Source organism: Toxorhynchites rutilus, chromosome 3, assembly GCF_029784135.1.
Source record: "Toxorhynchites rutilus septentrionalis strain SRP chromosome 3, ASM2978413v1, whole genome shotgun sequence".
Lineage (NCBI taxonomy): Eukaryota > Metazoa > Arthropoda > Insecta > Diptera > Culicidae > Toxorhynchites > Toxorhynchites rutilus.
Genome location: NC_073746.1, coordinates 180,202,951 through 180,220,414, shown reverse-complemented (window position 1 = coordinate 180,220,414; position 17,464 = coordinate 180,202,951). Strand labels below are relative to the sequence as shown.

At 38.0% G+C, this 17,464-nt stretch overlaps 1 protein-coding gene across 1 annotated transcript in view; it reads right to left on the bottom strand.

Annotated features, from left to right (window-relative positions):
• Positions 1-2,884: 2,884 nt before the first annotated feature.
• LOC129774790 (ralBP1-associated Eps domain-containing protein 1) overlaps positions 2,885-17,464 on the bottom strand; it is a 29,596-nt gene continuing 15,016 nt past the window's right edge. The window contains exons 4-6 of the mRNA XM_055778750.1: positions 15,761-15,929; positions 15,035-15,699; positions 2,885-4,507 (exon numbers count right to left, since the gene is read on the bottom strand). Coding sequence (XP_055634725.1) covers positions 3,956-4,507; positions 15,035-15,699; positions 15,761-15,929 — 1,386 coding nt within the window. The 3' untranslated portion in view covers positions 2,885-3,955. The remainder of the gene's footprint in view (positions 4,508-15,034; positions 15,700-15,760; positions 15,930-17,464) is intronic.

Genomic DNA, 17,464 nt, shown 5'->3' with positions numbered 1-17,464 from the left:
TGAAAGCTGATCAAAAGTGGAAAAGGGAAACAAAAACCGAAAATCATACATGATTCCGCGTGTGGATATAATTTTAGCTGCTTCGATATTAAGCATTTTGAGTAGTTTAATATCAAAATTCAATTCGCTGATACAGTGGTATATATTCGCTTAGCCGCATCCTATTTTTCCTCAATATATAAAAGAAAAATCAATTCTTTGTACAGTTTTGCTCATAAAAGACGATTATTGTTTATTTTCATCGAATTCATTCTAAAAAAAAGTATAAATTCACTTTTTGTTTTCTAAGTAATTCAAATATGTGGAATCAGGGTGGCCATTCGTTTAGCCACATTCTAAAATTTCAATAAAAGAAAATTTGTGCGGCAAATTTTGAGTCCAATCGGAGCTAGTATTTAGCATGTCCTTCTCCAATTCGGATCACTTTGAAAACTCGATTTGGCATCGAGTCAGACAGCTTTTAAAGTGTTGCCATATTGATTATAGCCCAACATTCCTGAATTACTGCCTTGAGACTGGAAATGTTGTCAAATTGTCATCCGTTTGCATATACCATCTCGGCCAAGATTCTCCATAGCTTCTCTATGGGATTGCAATCGACTGCCAGCAGGTCAATCAAGAAGCGGAATGTCCTTCTCGGCAAACCATGCCTTCGATTGCTTGGAAACGTGGATCTATGCATGATACTGCTGAAAAAACGACATCCTCGGTAGTGTTATTCTCAATATGGCCAATCAAAACGTCCTCCAGTAATTGAAGATACTTTTCGGAGTTCATTCGGGTGGCAATGAAACAAATAAGAAGCTTGCTGTGATAGGAAACGGCTCCCCACACTGTCAAACATCCGCCCCCAAAGTTTCACTTCGATCTCACGGCATGCCGTTGACTTAAATTGTACCAATAACAACTGTAACAGTCCGGACCATCCAAATTGAACTTTTTTCGCCGTAAAATACAATATTTCTCCATTCTAGTTTCCATTCCATGTATTGCCAGGCGAAAATGAGGTGGTTCTGCTTATGGGTGGCGGTCAGTTTCGGCTTCCCTTGAGGTTTCTTCCACATGATGTTAGGTGACTCATTCAAGATGCGCGCAATATGCCTCTTCGTTACTGGAACAACCGATTCTGCCTTAATGTATGAGCAGGACATCGTTTCCTGGTTGCTTCGTGTCTTATTCGACCTTTAAGACGCACAGTAACTTTGGTGTTTCCATTTGTTGGTCGTTATATCCCACATTTCTGGCACTATTTAAAGAAATTCCGTACCACTTTCTCAGATAGACCAATTTTTGTTACGATCGAGCGATTGGAAAACTGTATATCTTTATTATTTTCCGCCCCTCTTCCGTCAATAGAATACCTTTCGCCATTCCTTTAAATTCTACGTAAATCACTAATCTGACCAACTTCTTACGTTGCACATCTAATATTTATCTTGTAAATGGAACATTCCCAAGTATATTTTCAAAAAACACAGATAAAGTCTTGGTGATTATGCGAAAACTCGATTTTTATGCCCTGCGGCTAAACGTATGTCTCGGGAAAAACGACGTTTGATTGTTTATATCCGCCGATGCCGCCTTGTGTGTGTGTGTGTGTGATTGTGGCGCACGTTCTTTCAATAAAAGTAACCTCATTATACTATCACTACAGCAAATAAGTATCCCGATAAAAAGAACATTCCTAGTTGTTTTGTAAGTGTTTCATTTTTTTTCAAGTACGTCTAAACGAATGTCTATCACTGTAGTTATATTGCGGTTTGTGAGTTAACAGAGAAGCGATATTAGGTATGTACGGAAAAGTAAATTCATTTTTGATTGCAACATTTAAATTATTGGAATAATTGCACTGGTGGGGTAAAACGGACAGTTGCCAGTGAGATGGATTAATTCGATATTTGCATCATTTAACGAACATTCGTGATGAGTTCAGACCTTGGTTGAATAAAATTATTCTTCTCGCGATCGATAAACCTCTACGCTTCATGTATTACAAACCTGTCCATATTACCCCTACTATATGTCCATATTACCCGCATCGAAAAAAATGTTGTACTTTTCGGTCTGTTTTAATTTCAGTAAAAAACATTGCAAAACCATTTTTTTTGTAAAATATTTGGCCAATAAGGTAGAAAAACAGTATATTGAATAGCAAGACTGCATCAAAGTTTTGGGAAACATGAGTTTCCAAAGATATAATTGAAGTTATTCTTAACATGTCCATTTTACTCCCACCTCCCCTACAAAACCGATGCTTGAAAGTTGTTCTGCGGAAACTGTTCCAGTATCCCACTGCTAACTTGTACTCAAACATAAATGATTCACTGCTTCCAATAAAAGCACTTCATGAATTGCAAATCTTGGAAGAAATGCAAAAAAATCATTAGTGACCCTTCTTTATATCATAACATAGTTCTACGAAGAGGTAACTTGACACGAATAATCAGACAAGCCGGAAATTTTGATGTAATGAGATCTAGGGACTGAGGAAGAAAAGGTTTACCTATCTAGGAACCGAGTTGTACAACAACCTTATGAAAACCGCACATCCGTAGCTGTCAACCGATACGCCAAGTCACCCTCCCTCAGTATCATCTTTTTGACCGACCATAGTCTCATAGTTTGTCATTTGAAACATAAATCTTGGAAACAGTTGAAGTTGTGCTATGAAGAAGTTTTTGAATTAACTTTAAAATCGGATAGTATGCTTTCTTCGAAGAGATTTGTTCTCACTGGAAGCGTATAATTTGTTGTAATCTATCTTGAATAAAGTGCTATTTTGAACTCAAAAAAAAAGTTGTATTCGAACTTATTGAACACTCTGTACATATTTTTTGGCTGTTTCTCTAGATAATCTTCTCACGGCGTGATATGTTTTACATCGTTTATTTTACTGACATTTTTGTTGAAAACATAATTTACATTCATCATATGAATTTCGTGGTGGCATTTTTCATTTCGATTGGATCACACAAGTCATTCCATATAAACATAAAATAGTTCCTATTTGTTCCAGATTTGCAGACAGCACAGAAGCTAGTACAATACACGATTACTTTTTTCATTGTTTGATTGCTAGTTTGATTTATTTCATATAGCACTCTCTAAGTAAAATTTTCTTCCAGCGTGACAAAAGGATGCGTTTATCTTTCTGATTATATTTTGTTACGATCGCTCGTTTTTTGGGAACCAAAAATTTCATTCGTTCATGTCTCTCTAAACGTAATACTGTGTTTGCACTGTCTCATAAAATTGAGTGTTACTTTTAAAAAGTAGATTTAAATAGTTTTTACATCTTTATAAAAATAAGTATCTATGTTTGTTCCATAGACAGCCCTCTCTAGCAACGCATCCGGAAAGGTTTTATTTTATCAGTATCATACTAGATTTTGCAGCAAATAACAGAAAATAAACTTTCAGCATTGCTTCATATATATATATATATATATATATATATATATATATTTCGTAGCACATTACTATATCAACCATTATCCTATATTAACAATTCAGACATAATGTTTGTAAATGTTAATTTCCTTCGACTGATACTCACAGAAACGTACTTTTTCCTTCTCCAAAAAAGGTCAATGTGAAACAATTTGCGCGGAGCATTTATTTTAAACGAATCTCAAACATGGAGCAGGAATTTAAAAAAAAAGAATGAAACAGGATTTTGAAGTGCTCCAACCACGTATAAGAACAACCCCTCTGTTACTTCAACGGACATCCCCGTAGGTCGTAGGTCGTAGGATTATAAAACTCTTTTAAGATTACTAACAATATTTAAAACCTTCATTTGTCTTGTTTTCACATTTTGTTATCGAGCAAGTAAGAGTTTGAGAAAATTGTAGTTTCATCATCGCCAGAAACAAACACGTAATCAACACCGTACCTATATCAATTTTCTACTGTCACTCACCATGAAATCAATTGTGTATTAACAATACATATCTCATGCTAAATGGCTAGAAGATACCGTGGTACTTGCGGTTTGTCCCGCTGATAAATTGGTTGTACTTACGCCTAAATTTTCTTCCTGGAATTCAATCTTTATTCTTATATCCTCCCTCTTTTGCTGAATCTGAAGTAATTCTTCGCTCAAGTCGCTACATATTCGCAACAGGAGCAGATTTTGTTCTTTCAAATGTTTCAACACGTCAGTGCCATTGGATGTTTCGGTAGTTTTGAATCTCACCTGACGAAGGTTGTCACTGATTGCCATCATGCGCTTTTCGTGCTCCGCTGAAGATGATTCGACGCTCCGCGAAGTTGTCAGCGGTGGAGGAAGCTGTGTCGGCGATTGGGATCCTCGAGATGGCTGCTGCTGCTGCTGAGGCTTACGATACACCTCGAATGCGCTGTTGCGAGACACCGTTTGAAGGGGAGGTCCACCCACGATCAGCGAGTTGGCTAAACTACCACGCTGAGCAGAACTGGCGGATGTCCCTGTGATATTGCCGGCCGCGTCCAGATGTATCGTAGTGACGTTGTTTTCGGCGGATACCTGAGGGATGTAAATGATGACAATTAACGAAATGAAGCCAACATATTAATTGTTTTGCGAAACATGGTGTACACAATGGACTATTGATAACAGCCTTCCTCAAAGCTGAGTGGTTTCTTTCGATAGTTTTTTTTATATTGGTCTGAATAAAGAAAAAATATTTTCAATTGGTGAACATTAGAAACCATTAGTGCGTTCCGAACACAGGAATAATCTGTATCAAATCAGATTAAAACCTACATTGACCTCTTTTATTCACATATTTTTTATTGTACATATTTTTGCATTTTATTAAGTTTTGTTTTTTGTTAGGCTATGTACTATGTACTTTCCGCACATAGATGCTTTAATCCGAATTTATTGCCCACTAAAGTTATACAAAATTTAATTAGATTGATGGTAAGTAATAGATAATAAACTAAGCTATCACTTGATGTTAAAACCTTACCATATGAAAGCTTTCCAAAGCCATGAAAAATTATCAAAGTTGTTGTTCGAATTTTCGAACGCTTGGCCTAATATGGATTAATAAGTCCCCCTCTAGGAAATCCGCAAACCTCACATTTGTTGGACTGAGGTTCCAGTGGAATGAAAGGCCAAGTTTAAATAATCAAAAGAATGAATGAAAGTTTTATTAATAACAAGATGTGTTCACTGCGCGTTCTAATTTTTGAATGAACATTATTGTTCAAGCACACAGCAGAAGGCTGATGGTGTGCTCTCGCTTTGCTATGATGCCACCGTGCGACTACACAAGGTGTTTAAATGCACAAGGTGGGACGTTCGTTGTTCTACCAACAACTTTCCCCTAACCCTTCCATTTTCACTCAACCTTCGAACTCACATTCCTCATCTGTTGCTCCCGATCCCACTCTACCACCTATATCGTCTCCCTCTGTTGTTGTTCGCTCTCACCCAACCTTCGTCTTCGCCTTCCATCTATGTCGTCTCTGCTACACAAGTCAAGGTTCATCCAGAAGATGCACCTGAAACTGGCCTAATGGATAAGGTTTCAATGTCATTCAGATCATGAAAGATCTGGCAAGATGCTCCTCCGTGGTTGGAATTTCTAAGGTTAGACCAAACAAACTGCGTGTTGTCGTGGCTGATCTGAAACACCCTAACGATACTGTTATCGACCAGCGGATTGTATTAGAATATTGCATATACGTGTGATTTATCAAAAAAAAAGGATTCAAAAGATTCAAAAAGCTCCCTGTTGAGTATTAAAACATTGGACTGCCACCAACTAAGAAAAGTCTCCCATGAAGAGGAAAAAGCAAAATCCATTTCCCTGACCGAGTTATGGTGGACAAATTGAGGCAACCGGTGCTATTCTTCGTGCCAAAGCCCATGAGTTGCCAGAAATGCTAGTCAGTTGGTCACACAGTAGCTTATTGCGCCAACAAGGAGCGTTGTGCCACTTGAGGAGAGCAACATATGGGCGAACCCTGCGGTGCAAATGAGCATAAGTATCCTATTGCGAAGCTCCCCAAATGTACTCTCAGCATGGAAACTTACAAGAGTCGCTGGGATAAACAGATGCGCTCTTTGGAGAAATGCTCGAAACGCACTTTCGCGGAAATTTTGAAGGACGTTTCTCCACTGGTTCAACAACAACAACCTTTAAACGCCAACAAAGTCTTCGGTTCGCTCTCAGTTGACGCAATGGATGCGGATACAACTAACGAAGGCGCATTCTTTATTTTCAAAGGGAATCCCCAACGCAAAAATGTGACCACTTCAGAAGTTCAAGGATAAGTCCCTCCGGTTATACCCCCTGTTAGCATACCTAAAAAATCGAGTGCAGCGGACAAGCAAAATTAGGTTCCTCTTGGCTTTCGTGAGAATGATTCACATTTGAATGACCCAGTACTCGATGGGACAGCAAAAACCCCAACTGTCCCTGTAATACCGTCGAGTACAACTTCCCAATCGGGATTTATAAAGTTGTCTGACATCGTGGATAAAATCTTCACGTTTTTTTAATTTTTCTGATCCCATCAGAATCATTGTCGCTGCAATGCTTCCAGTAGTAACGACTTGTTTGCAGCAATTGATGCCCTTGCAATGATTATTTCTCTCGATGTCTGATTTAAATAGAGAAATCGGAGATATCACATTGGAATTGTCGTCTTATCCCTAAAACATTGATTGTGATGTTTTTGCTTTGTGGGAAGCTTGGCTTTCTTCTGGTACTGATCTCTCTTTCCACGATTTCAATATTATACGCTTGGATCGTGATAAACGATATGAATGGAATGCAATCGGGGATCAATAAGCGCCACTCATTGTTTAGGATTGATCTTCCACCTATTGGAGAGATTGAAACTGTTGCTTGTCATGCGAATATCAAAGGCAAACACCCTTTTTATTGTCAACTTGTATTGGTCACCGAGAGTTACAGTTAGCCGGAAGCAGCCTGCTGACACGTGCTCACTCCTTCCTGAGCCATGGTCGATCTTGGGAGACTTCAGCTCTCACGGAACCGCCTGGAGGGAACAGTACGACGACAACCGTTCATTATTGATATATGACCTTTGTAACAGCTTCAATATGACAATTTTGAACACTGGGGAAACAACAAGTGTACCTCAACTTCCTGCTAACCCAAGCACTCTTGACCTCTCGCTTTGCTCCAACTCATTATCGCTGGATTGCAATCCAGGATCGCAGTTTCCAATCAAAATTTCCATCACCACTGGGTTGAATTCTTCTGAATCTATAAACATGGCATACGACCTCACAAGACACATTGACTGGAAACAATAAGCGGATGTAATTGCTCTAACCATCAATCCAGAAATGGTTTACCTCCTTTGGTGGAATATAACTTCATCTCTCGTTTGAAATACAACAGCGCGGTTTGTGCTCAAACGAAACCCATCCCAGGTTCTGCTATTCGTCGAAAGCCTCCAATTTATGGTGGGATAGCCAGTGTTCCATGCTTTATGTAGAAAAATCGAATGCATTTAAAGCTTTTCGGAAACGTGGAACTATTGGCAATTTTCAAACGTATTTAGCCCTTGATTATGAATTTAAAAACTTGATCAAAGGGAAGAACGTGCTTATTAGAGAACATTCGTGGGAAATTTATCACGCAAAACGTAAATGAAAAAAAAACATGGAAAGTGGCTCGAAACATGATAAATCGCTCTTCATCGAATGAAAGCGAGGAATATTCAAATCGATGGATTTTTAATTTTACACAAAAGGTTTGTCATGATTTCGTTCCCGTGCAAAAAAATATTCGGGATATACCGCAAGATAGGTGCGATATTGATTCCGAGTTTGCGATAGTTTCTCCTTTCATGTAAAAATTCTGCTCCAGAATCAGATAAAATTATGTTCAATATGCTGAAAAAATCTCCCTACTGAGACGAAACGTCGCTTGTTGAATTTGTTTAATCAGTTTCTTGAACATAATATTGTTCCAGATGATTGGAGACAAATACGAGTTATTGCTATTCAAAAACCTGGAAAATCTGCGTCCAACTCCAGTTTGTCCCGCCCATGCGATTTGTCTCGACAAATGGGTTGAAACAAATGGCCTACTCTCAGATACACAATATCGGTTCCGCAGGGGCAAGGGGACGAATGATTATCATGCGTTACTTTCTTCAGAAAATCAAATGGCTTACGCCGAAAAAAAACAAATATCTTCAATGTTCTTGGGCACAAAGAGAACCTTCGATTCAGTTTCAATATAGGTCCTGTCAGAAAAATTAATCTCTCGGGGTTTCCCACCTCTTTTGAATCACATGCTATATAAATTACTTTGCGAGAAACATTTCAATGTTTCTCACCCTCCTATATGGGGCTCCGTAAAGGCTCATGTTTAAGCACCCTTTTGTACAACTTCTAGGTTAGCGATATTGACAATCGACTTACACCAAATTGCAACCTAAGACTACTTGCAGATGATGGAGTGGTGTCTGTTGTAGGATCAAACGAATCCGACCTGCAAGAAACCTTACATGATACTTTGAACAATTTTTTAATCTGGGCCATTTGGCAAATTTACTCCCACTAAAAAAAGACGGGTGGGTAATGTCGGGGACATAACCGGAGAAACATAGGACTACACCAAGTCCATTATTCGAATATCATGGAGCACAGATCCCAGAATGATCAACTTTTCATGTACAAAATTACAGAAAAAATATCAAAGGATAAAATAAAACCTCAGCACTCAGCAAACACTCAAACGTTTAGATTCAAATACGAAATAATCAAAATTTGTCGTGCAAATGTTGTGCGGTGCAAGGGGTTATTGTTCAACCAGCAACGAACACATACTTGATGGCAAACATGTCGTAATAGGAATTTACCGTCAGGTATCGTGATATGATTAGGCTTTGCACTCCGCATAAATAACTGTGTTCTACTAGTCAAGTCCTTCATTTGATACCAATATATAAAATGTAATCCGCCATTTTGTCGTGGCGGCCATTTTGGATTTGCATTTTTCTTAAATAACTATGTTCTACTAGTCAATCCCTTTCATTTGATACTCATATTGATGGGGCTTTGAGAAAATATGTAATCCGCTATTTTGTAGCGGTCGCCATCTTGGATTTTCAATATCATGAAATATGCAGTTTTATAATGACTGCAGAGATAAAGGTGTGTTCCAAATTTCAGATCAACCGGTCAACAGGAAAGGGGTCAAATTCCAATTAATGTAATACAGAGCCATAGACAAACATGTTACATACAAACATACAAATATGTCACAGCTAAATAAAACTGTTTAAAAACTCCAGCATTCTATCAAATCGAGTGCGATTAGCCACTCATTCACCCGGCGCGACGCTTCCACCGTTTTTAACAAACTTCGATTGCTCTCCTGCTCCACATCCCATTGAAACTCCTGTCTCTCACTCTTGCAGTATCGCACCGCATACATTCCCGGCAAATGCAGCAATCTCTTATGCTGAAAAACAATTTCAAGCGTCTTTCCTGCTTGGCGTCCGATGATAGAATGTGGCCAAGCCCCACCATCGCTCAGTTTATATAGCCATATAGTTAACGTTGTAGCGTTGTAGCCTATATTTATTTATAATCTCTTTTCTCCTGTCTCCCTCCTTCGCTATGTCCATACGGTTCGCCCGTACCCGTGGTTGCTTGTAATGAATAGCTGTTTGCTGCGGGAGCGCAGACAAAGTGTATGGGAAAGTAGGGAATTCTTTCTTCCAATTTTTCGTCAATTTGAACTTTATATGAGCTGATAACCCGTAATATGTAGCATATAAACAATTGCTGAGGATATATCCTATCAATGTGTGTATTTGGAACCAAAATCCATTCATTAATTGAGGAGGTATTAGCGTTCAAAAACTGAACACTTTTTCACACCGAAATGTTGAAATGGGCCCCTATATTGAAAGGTTAGACGTAGTCCTACGTCAAAATCGTTTCAGTATGTTATCTCTTTGGTTCCTCATTCGGTGTAAGGTTATGAACCCATTACACAATGGTCCAGAAGATGTAATTAAGTGGAAATTAGCATTTAAAGCTCGACAGTTATTCTCTAGACAAAAACTGTATTCGACAAAGTTGTTACATACGATAGAGCGCTCATTTTTATGTTATCGAAAATAGGGTGAATAAAATTATCGATCAAACTTTCTTATCTTTATAGATATAGGTTAACATAGTGCAACAATGTTGTAGCTCCAATTATTTGAGACATCTTTGTAGAACAAAGTTTTTCTCTATCTCTTAAAATAACCGATATAGTGCCTTTCTTCTAAGTTACGTTAGGGTCACAATGAAAAAAACTGTTTTTTTTGCTCAAACTTTTCTGTTTCAAATTTTACATGCGAACTGTCTTCGAAAGACTTTTAGAGCTTACTAATACAAACATTTTTCGATGCAGAACTTGTCAATATCTCAACTTTAATCAAAGTTATTGCTATTTCTTCCCAAAAAATACGCTCTCTTCAATTGTTTGTCATTCTTACTGGGGCAAACGTAAACAAAGTTTATTGGCGGCATTTCAAAGAGTATATTTCACTCTACATGATGTGTGATTTTCAAAACTATATTATTTCTTATGTTTGAGTAAATTAAAATTGAAATCATTAGTTTTTGGGTAAAAAAACATCAATAACTTTGAGTAGGATTAAGATATAGATAAATTCTGCATAGCAAAATGTTGGTATCGATAAGCTCTAAAAGTCGTACGAAGACAGTTTTGATGCAGAATTTGAAATATAAAAGTTAAAGCAGAAAAAACACGTTTTTACATGGTCACCCTAATGCAACTTAGAAAAAAGCATTAAATCGATTATTTTAAAACATAAAAAAAAGCTTTGTTTCACAAAGTTGTTAAAAATAACTGGGGCTACAACATTGTTGAACTATGTTTATCTCTATCTATAAAGATAAGAAAGTTAGATTTTTCTTTTCATCGACAATTTTGGTCACCCTATTTTTGATAACATAAAAATGAGCGCTCTATCATATGAGGGGCTTAGAATGCAAGGGGTGTAAGTGACTTGATCAATTTCTCTTCATCAACTTTTTATTTAGTTAATAACTCAACTGCAAAAACGTTCCAATTTAAGTTCGCTATAGAATCCGATAGATGAGGTTCTGACCTACCTTCCACATTGTAAAAAACAGTTGGGAATGTATTTGCTGCGAAGTCATGACCAAAAGAGAGAGAGTCGATGTAGAGAAATCGATCAAATCACTTACACCCTTTCATTCTAAGCCCCTCATATGTAACAATTTTGTCTAAGACCGTTTTTGTCTAAACAATAAATATCTCCCATGGTGACCATGAAAAAACGTGTTTTTTCTGCTTTAACTTTTATATTTCAAATTCTACATCAAAACTGATTTCGTTCGACTTTCAGAGCTTATCGATACCAACATTTTGCGATGCAGAACATGTCTATATCTTAATCCTACTCAAAGTTATTGATGGTTTTTTACCCAAAAACTCATAATTTCAAATTCAATTTACTCAAACACAAAAAATAATATAGTTCTGAAAATCACATATTATATAGAGCGAAATCTGTTCTTTCAAATTTCGTCAACAAACATTTTTTATGTTTGCCCCAGAAAGAATGACAAACAAATGAAAAGAGCATGTTTTTTGGGAAGAAATATCAATAACTTTGAGTAAAGTTGAGATATTGACAAGTTCTGCATCGAAAAATGTTTGTATTAGTAAGCTCTAAAAGTCTTCTGAAGACAGTTTGCATGTAAAATTTGAAATATAAAAATATAAAACTTGCAGCAAACAAAACAGTTTTTTTCATGGTGACCCTAACGTAACTTAGAAAAAAGGCACTATATCGGTTATTTCAAGAGATAGAATAAAACTTTCTTTCTACAAAGATGTATCAAATAATTGGAGCTACAACATTGTCGAACTATGTTTACCTCTATCTAAAAAGATAAGAAAGTTAGATTTTTGAGCGCTTGAGTTTTGAAATGAGCGCTCTATCATGAGTAACAACTTTGTCTAAGACAGTTTTTGTCTAGAAAATAACTGTCAAGCTCTAAATGCTAATTTCCACTTAAATGCATCTCCTGGACCATTGTGCAATGAAGAAAACGCACTGCAAAACATCGTGCAAATAAAACTAAATGAACAGTTGATTCCAGCAGCTCTGTGTGATGTGTTGAAAAAACCTGTAATCTGAATACATTGACGAATATTTCTAATGTTAATGTTACTGGATGACGGCGCCAGTGGTTGTATGGTTAGCGTAACAGCCTCACAATCCGATCGGCCTGGGTTCAATCCCAGCTGGCGTCGTTGGGATTTTCTGAGGCGAAAAATCTCTGGTTACGTCTTCCTTCGGAGCGGAAGTAAAAGAAGTTGGCCCGGCTCATGAGTTGTTGAGTCTGATAGGTAGGAACAGGTGGAGTCGCCTCCCTGATGTCGGTGATTGGCACTAAAGTGGCGGAAATAGGCCGACGAAAAATAAGCGAAGATAAAAAAAAAATGTTACTGGAAACGAGTACGAAAATATGACCACATATTATTTTCTTAAATATCACTCTAAACAACATATTATTTTTAAGAAACTTGTTAATAAAACTTGTCAAGGGATTGTCGAAGCGCGTTTTTATTATATGAAAAAACAAAATAAGAGCTACGGAAAGATTCAGATATGTATGTCAGAAAATATATCATATCGCCCTCATCACAAAATAACGCAATATCTTCGATTTTGTACATTTTTTACAGTAATACTTACTAGACGTAATCTTCTATCTATATATATCCCCTCCCCCCCTCTCTAAGGGGGAGCTGCCATACAAATGAAAGACACATTTCTGCATAACTCGAAAACTAATCAAGCAAATGAAGCCAAATCTGGCATGCGAAGGTTTTAGGGGACACGAAACGTTTCTATGGTGAATAGACACTCCACCCCTCTATCTGAGAGGGGGGACTGCCATACAAATGAAGCATACATTTCTGCATAATTCTAGATGCTAACGGAACCAAATTTGGCATATAGAGGTTTTAGGGAGCGATATACGTTTCTATGGTAGTTCGACACTCCTCCCCTCTCTAAAGAGGGGCTCCCATACAAATGAAACACAAATTTCTGCATAACTCGAGAACTAATCAAACAAATTGAGCCATATTTGGCATGTGGAAGTTTTAGGGAGCACGAAACGTTTCTATGGTGGTTCGACACACCTACCCCCTCTCCAAGGACATGGTGGCTGCTATACAAATGAAACACAAACTTTTGCTTAACTCGAGGACTAATCAAGCAAATGGAGCCAAATTTGGGATGTGAGAGATTTTGGGTACGAATAAATGTTTCTATGATGGTATGACACCCCTTCTTCTTCTTCTTCTTCTTCTTCTTCTTCTTCTTCTTCTTCTTCTTCTTCTTCTTCTTGGATGGCACTAACGTTCCAGTGGAACTTTTGCCTTCTCAACGCAGCATTACTTACGCCATTTTTATTAGTAATACTTGGTTTAGATTTCTATGCCGTCTAGCACGCCTTAAATGTACTCTAGAGTGGCAAGCTCTAGAATACGCGTGCAAGCCGGAAGAATTTTCTTTGACGAAGAATCCCCCCGCATGATAGTGTGGGGCGCTAACCACTCAGCCACGAGAGCACGTCACCCGGCCACGGGACACCCCCTCCTCCTCTGGAAAGGAGAGGGGGTCCCATAAAAAATGCACATATTTCAACCAAACATATTTCAACCACACATGACAATTGAAAATTTTTGGAAAACCCTGAAGGAAAATGGGGAAAATGGATCTAGGGCTGTCTTCAATTTATCATATTTTCTGTATGAAACATTTATTCTATGTAACGGAGAAACATGTTATTTGAAAGTGGATTAAAAATATTGCACGAGAATTGTGTCTGAAAATAATTTGATATCATAATGTTAAGTTTTGGTAGAAGTACTGAAATTTTATGGTAAAAAATAATTTTAAAGGATAGATTAGAAGATCAATCAATGAACAGTTCTGCGATTGGACTCATGAACGTGCACTTAGTAAGAAAACGTGTATGTGATAACGAAAAATAAATTTTGGGCGGGACGAAGTCGGGTCAGCTAGTGGAATATAATTATGGTACGTTTTTCAATTAAATATATGAGAAAATGTCTAATAATTTATCAAACATCACACTATCTTTACGTAAATTCAAAGCCTGAGCCTAACAGGTTCAAAAGGCGCTTTATGAACCTGTTTTACAAAAATGTCAACGATACAATACTCGTACAATAACTTGGCTGGATATTCAATGCAATATTTGAATTCCAAACAGCAAAAGTAAAACATCAAATTGAATATGACGCCCATCATTGATACATAAATGGGCTGCAGCCTAGTTAACGCACGCCCCGTTTAAGAGCAGTCCAAAGTAGACACATTTAGCGAACGCACAATTTAAAGAAATGCTACACACGGGGTGCATGTAGTTCAAACATATTTATTCTAGCTGGCTCAAATGGAATGCGCTTGAAAGGACAGAAAAAAAATATCCGCATTCAGATCCAGTAACCATCTCTGAATCTGAATGAGCACACATGCATGGAAACATTCGTTCTCGCTCTTATCACTCTCATGGTATCTTCAGCGCAAACATCAGTTGCATCAGTGTGAGAGTTTCAGACCTGCTGAACTGTTTTACGTTTGGTTCATTCAAATTTGAACAGTGTTTGTATTTCGATCAATATCGAATGATACACAATGTGTCATGCAAGTAACCTCTCACGAACATATAACCAAATATGAGTGGATCACTCAGATACTTGTATGAATGACTCACTTGTATGTAGTAATCACTTGTGTTACACTAAATGATTAAACCAAGAGAGGAACGAAGACTGTTGTTTGCATATTCGAGCTGTACCAAACATCGCACTCCATTTTCGAAGCCTGCATACAAGATTGAACTGCATATATCGTCTCGTTCTACTATAGCGAAACCCACTGCACAGACAAGTGCAAAGCAATAAATGATACGAGTGATAAAAACCCTCGTATTATAATTTATACCGTACCATACGCTTACCATTCTGTTTCCACCCGCCGCGGGAGAGCTGGAAAACTGAGCAAAATCTGCGAAACCACGCGTTGGTTGTTCGGTTGTGGGTGTGACACGCGGTGGAACTTCCGGTGGTGGTGGCATACGCATTTGATCTTCCAGCTGCTTGGTCAACCCCGCAGCTGCTCCGCTGGCTGTGTTCAGTTTCAGCTTGTTCAAATCCAAACTACTGCTACGAGTGTGCCGATGTTGGGTAGGCCTCGGTGGAGGCAATGGTGGTGGAGGTTGGTCCTTCTTACTGGCACTGTTCACAACTGTATTGGCAACTGGATGACACACCGTGGTGTTGATGACACTATTGAAAGTTGCTGTATCGAGCGAAGTGGCCATTCCGTCCACCACACCAATCGTGCCAGCTATGGATGAAACACTGGGTTCTCTTTGTGGAGGAGGTGGAATTGCACCAATACCTTTTGATGGTGGCTTTTTCGGCTGTGGTCTCTGTATAGCACGAAGATCCCCACTTGTGAGAGAATCACGCTGATTCATGTGCTGCCCATGGGGTTGTAGCTGCTGCTGCTGTGTATTCAACTGTTTCGGACTGGAATCGTCTCGCTGTACGATTAGGATGCCACCAGTCCCAACAGTTACGTCGCTGTACACCAGATTACTGTTGTCAGCCGTCTCTGCACCTAAAAATCGTCAGAAATTTTAGGATGGATAACGAAATCTTCCATCAAATAACAAACTTACCAACTGGTGTAACTCGAAGTGGTACCGGATGTAAAATTTGCGGATCAGATACTATCGCCTGGGTGGTACGCTGCATATCAAAATTAACCGGTTTTGGTCCTGGACTAGAAACATTAGATGTTGGAGATTCAGTGAACTTTGTCCATTCTTTACTGGTAGCATTCCAATCCTGTATCGTTGCGTGAAACAAGTTGTAAGAAATTGAAAGAATTAGACAATTGAATTTTAATATCGTAAACGATCGAAAGAAGGACAGACGGAAAACACTATACGATAAGAGCGAACCGTGTGTACGATCCTAAAATAACAATCTCACCTATCCGCGTTGACGGCATTGAGCTTCGTATTACGAAATGGGGGAGTAGGCATGACAATATGGGTTTCCAGAAGAAATGAACACACTTTTGAAATAAAATTTATGAATGAAAATTATTTTTCCGAAACCAAATTAGTACTCTATGTAAATGGAAATCACTTTTTCTTGCAAGTAGTAAGAAAATATCACACAAAAATTGTATCTAAAGATAATTTTATATTATAATGGTAAATTGTGGTGAGAATATTTGAAAGTTCATGGAAAATAGTTTAAATTAAGGTCAGAACAACGCACTTCTAGTAGGTAAATAACTCCAAGAAAAAAATCTCATACAAATTTTAGCAATTTAAAACTGCCTTGAGGTCGACTAATCTAATAGAGAATAGTTGGCCTCATACAAACTAATGTCGTATCCAGATGTCGACACCATTCCGCCGTCAACGCAAATCGGGAGCGGGTGCGATAAAACCCAGTGCAATAAAACAATGAAAGGGAAGGGACCAAACGATCGCACACATTTCTTATCGCGCTGGGCTCCGTTGCCCTTAGAACGCAGTTACGAATCTTAGGATGGGTTTAGACTAGTGATATATTCGTGTGAAGAAATATGATGAGATTTATAGAAATCGCATCAACCGTTTACACTAGCGCGAACTTATATAATGAATATATTCATAGTTTTGGTGAATTTATTCACCTGAAGTAGAGCTACATCCAACTTTAGTGATTTCTCACCAGTGAGAAATTCACCAGCGTTTACATATGCCTGAATTTATTCTATGCATCCTTTACATATATACCTCGGAGAAGTGTATCATATATATTCTCACCCGTTTACATCTATTTTCGGGTGAATAAATCCATCTATAGCTATAGATCTCCCTAATGTAAACCCGCCATTAGATAAGCATTAACCAGGAGTTGCCAGGAGTAACCAGGAGTGGTGAATCATAGATAAGCGATAGGTGAAGGACTTATATGCAAAGGAGCAAGAACGTTAATAGTAGTCTCTTTCTTTCGTACGTCAGATTTAAATTTCGGCTAGAATTAGGATTGAAGAAAATTATATAAAAACCCAAGGTTCTCTGAATAAAGCAAGCCAACTTAAAGATGTAGAACCCTAGGTTGATCACTTGAAATGTAGTATTATATTATAATGTAAACCAAATTAAGAAATAAAAAGAATTTAAGTGAAAAAAAAAAGAATAAAGCAAGTTATTCCACACCGACCGTCGACAAAGACGGATGTGTTTGGAGCTCTATTTATTACCTGTTTTTCTAAAAACTATTTATTTCTCTTTTCAGAATGTCTACCAGCGATTCATCAACCACCTGTCTGCCCTTAAGGACTACAATAATGGGGGAAACACGGTCAACCGACCCAGTCA